The following is a 3,193-nucleotide window of genomic DNA, read 5'->3' on the forward strand; positions in this document are numbered from 1 at the left end:
TAAGTTAATTCACGTTCTAACAGATATATGCAGAAACAGAACGACTGTAAATATCGAAACATGATCTGATATTGTGATTCCTATAAAAATGGGTTATCGGATACTTTCAGCATGATTTAGAATCCTTTTCGTTAATAAGTAAAATTATACGATTATGAACCTCACGTGCATGAGAAATCTACCGCGTGCAAGTAGATTTTATCGGATCTTGTCGGAGAAGCGCGCGGCTGGATCGCCGGTTGGTAGAAACGGTTGGGGTTGGTTGGAAAGTGGATAAGGAGATCCGCACGAGTGTGACTCTCTCTTCAAATTTTTAGCAAGCAAATTACATCCTCCTCCTTGCAATCATACAATATTCTCAAATCATTCACTGCAGAAATTTAATTATATTCTTCCACTCATTCAAATGCCCTCGTTTGATTCTTTTTTTTTGGATTTTTAATTGATCTAGAAGCTCTCCGTGATTTAATATATATATATAAATCCCTGTTCTCCTTACTGCTAGCTTTGGCTTGCTGCTAAATTGAGTTAGGCAACATTAGAATTGCCTCGGATCTGCATGCTATAGTGCCTGATCTCCAAAGCTTGATAAAGATCCATGGAGGAGATCCTTCCTCCAGGGTTTAGATTCCACCCCACCGATGAGGAACTCATCACTTACTATCTCACCCGGAAGGTGACGGAGCTGGGTTTCTCCACCAGAGCCATGGCCGACGTCGACCTCAACAAGTGCGAGCCATGGGACCTGCCGGGTATTTTTAGCCTCTGTTTCTCCATTCTCCGACGATGACAATTTAGTTATATGGATGAACTGATTGTTCGGTCTGAATTCAGGGAAGGCGAGCATGGGGGAGAAGGAGTGGTATTTCTTCAGTATGAAGGACCGGAAGTACCCGACCGGGCTGCGGACGAACCGGGCAACCGAGTCGGGCTACTGGAAGACGACGGGCAAAGATAAGGAGATCTTCCACTGCGGGGTGTTAGTGGGGTTGAAGAAGACCCTGGTGTTCTACAAGGGCAGGGCTCCTAAGGGCGAGAAGACTTGTTGGGTCATGCACGAGTACAGGCTCCACACCAACTGCCCCACTAAGGTTTAATCTGTTCACAAAATCATTCACTAATTAACCCTTCAAACCTTTAATTTTGTTAGTGGGTAAATTAATTTAAGAATTAACTGCGTGTTGGATGCACAGGAGGAATGGGTGGTGTGCAGGGTGTTCAAGAAGAGCTCCACGGCGAAGCAGCCTGATCACCCGGATTCCCTCGCCATGCCTGCCTTGCTCGAATCGCCTTGCAACACCGCGTCTCTGAGCGAACTCGGCGAGATCGACGTCTCGGCGTTCAACAATCTGGTGCACAATTCTAATCCCAGCTCCATGGCGATGCAGATTAACGAAGGCATGTACGGCGACAGCGGCAGCAACGTCAAGCTGGACGACGTGAACATGCAGACGAACTGGATGATGAACGGGCAGGGCTCTGTTCCGTGGGCTGCGGCAGCTGCTTTGTTTGGAGCAGGCTTCGCGCCTCCAAATCCGGCAATGCTGAAGGCCTTGGCGCTCTCCGGCCCAGAGCATCCGATCAATGCAGCAAGTGTGAGTCATTTTATGCCGCAAGGAGCTGCTTCTTCTTCTAAAGGGGTGGGCTGTTCAGAACAACAACAAGCGCAGCTATTCAATCAGGAACCAGCTTGGAGGGACTACTGATCAGAAGCACATTACATTTGGGTTAGTTTTGTTGTTTCTATTTACTATGAACGTGTGGGTGGATCGATGACGAAGGTCATGACCATGAACCCTGTTACTTGGGCAGGTCGCAGATATATATAAAGCAATTGTGTATAAAAAACACAAATACATATAAATATGATGTGTATTAGTAGCACTAAATGATGTTCAAGGCCAATACTTCATGTAATCCGCTCTAGTCTAGTCCAGTACTCTGGCTGTGTAATTGCTGCAATTTAGTTGTATGCTATGTTATGTGACTTCATACATAATTACACGACTGTAATTTTCCATTAATGAAAGGGAAAAATGAGCAAATCATGCAACGATGCAAGTGCAGGTTAAAAAGAAGAATAATAATTAGGAATTGCAAGGGGGACGATGAAAAGGAAATTCAAATGGCTTATTGTTCAATGCCATTGGAGCTTACGAGGTCAATGACAAAGATACGATGAGTCTGCAAAGAACCAAGAACAAAATATAGTTAGCACTTGCCCGTGTGCAGACTCACACAATGTGCGGAAATATTGAATCTGATGATAAGTTTAGATATTTAGTAAATTCATTAAAAAACACACACAGTTTGGAACAGCAAATATTTTGTATGTTACTATATTTAATTCATATTTCAGTAATTTCGACATAGATATAATAAAACATAGCAAAAGAAAATAGATTTGGTGCATGCAATTCATCAGACCACACTACATGAATTACTGATTTAGCAGTGAGTTATTTCATCACTAATAAAACAATTTTTGTCGCTAAAAGAATCTAACGATAGATAAATATTCGCCGCTAACATTGTCTCTATTGGCTTATCGTAGATCATATTTAACGACAAAAGCTAAGATTTCTTCATTAAGATTAACGATATAACATAAAACGTTGTCAAGATGATCATAATCGCTTCTAATATTCACCCAGATTAGTGATAAATGGGCACATTTTTGTTGCTAAATTCATCACCTTAGTGACGAATTGGCACATATTCGCCGCTAAAATCCATTCTCGTTAGCGACGAATTACACATAATTTGTCGCTAACCATTTTTTTTTAAAAAAAAATCCAGTAGCGCCACGATACATTTCAATAACCCAAGTCTCATTAAGGGATTCGCAACGAATTCCCATTAATTCATCTCTAACCCTCATTATTAGCGACGAATTCATCTGAATTCATCGCTAACACTATTTTTTTTTTAATTATTTATTTGTATTAATATCCTATATACAAATTTATAACTCACAATAAAGTCACAACATTAAAAAATTTTACAACTCATAGCATTCACAAATTTATACTCATATTTCACAACATTCATAAAACATCATCAAGTTCACAACTATAACAACTAGTAATACAAGGAAATAAAGGTTGAGGAGGAGGACAACTAGTAATACAAGGAAATAAAGGTTGAGGAGGAGGACGAAGAGGTGGAGTTCAAGAGGAATCATAGATCAAGG

General features: G+C 40.8%; 1 protein-coding gene across 1 annotated transcript; it reads left to right on the forward strand.

The window, feature by feature from the left end:
* The first annotated feature begins 503 nt into the window (after positions 1–503).
* Positions 504–1,971, forward strand: LOC122020940 (NAC domain-containing protein 79-like). The gene is made up of 3 exons (XM_042578994.1): positions 504–752; positions 835–1,091; positions 1,194–1,971. The coding sequence occupies exons 1-3, from the start codon at positions 599–601 to the stop codon at positions 1,704–1,706; spliced, it is 924 nt and encodes a 307-aa protein (XP_042434928.1). The 5' UTR covers positions 504–598; the 3' UTR covers positions 1,707–1,971.
* Positions 1,972–3,193: the final 1,222 nt, after the last annotated feature.

Source organism: Zingiber officinale, chromosome 9A (genome assembly GCF_018446385.1).
Source record: "Zingiber officinale cultivar Zhangliang chromosome 9A, Zo_v1.1, whole genome shotgun sequence".
In the NCBI taxonomy this organism is placed as follows: Eukaryota; Viridiplantae; Streptophyta; class Magnoliopsida; order Zingiberales; family Zingiberaceae; genus Zingiber; species Zingiber officinale.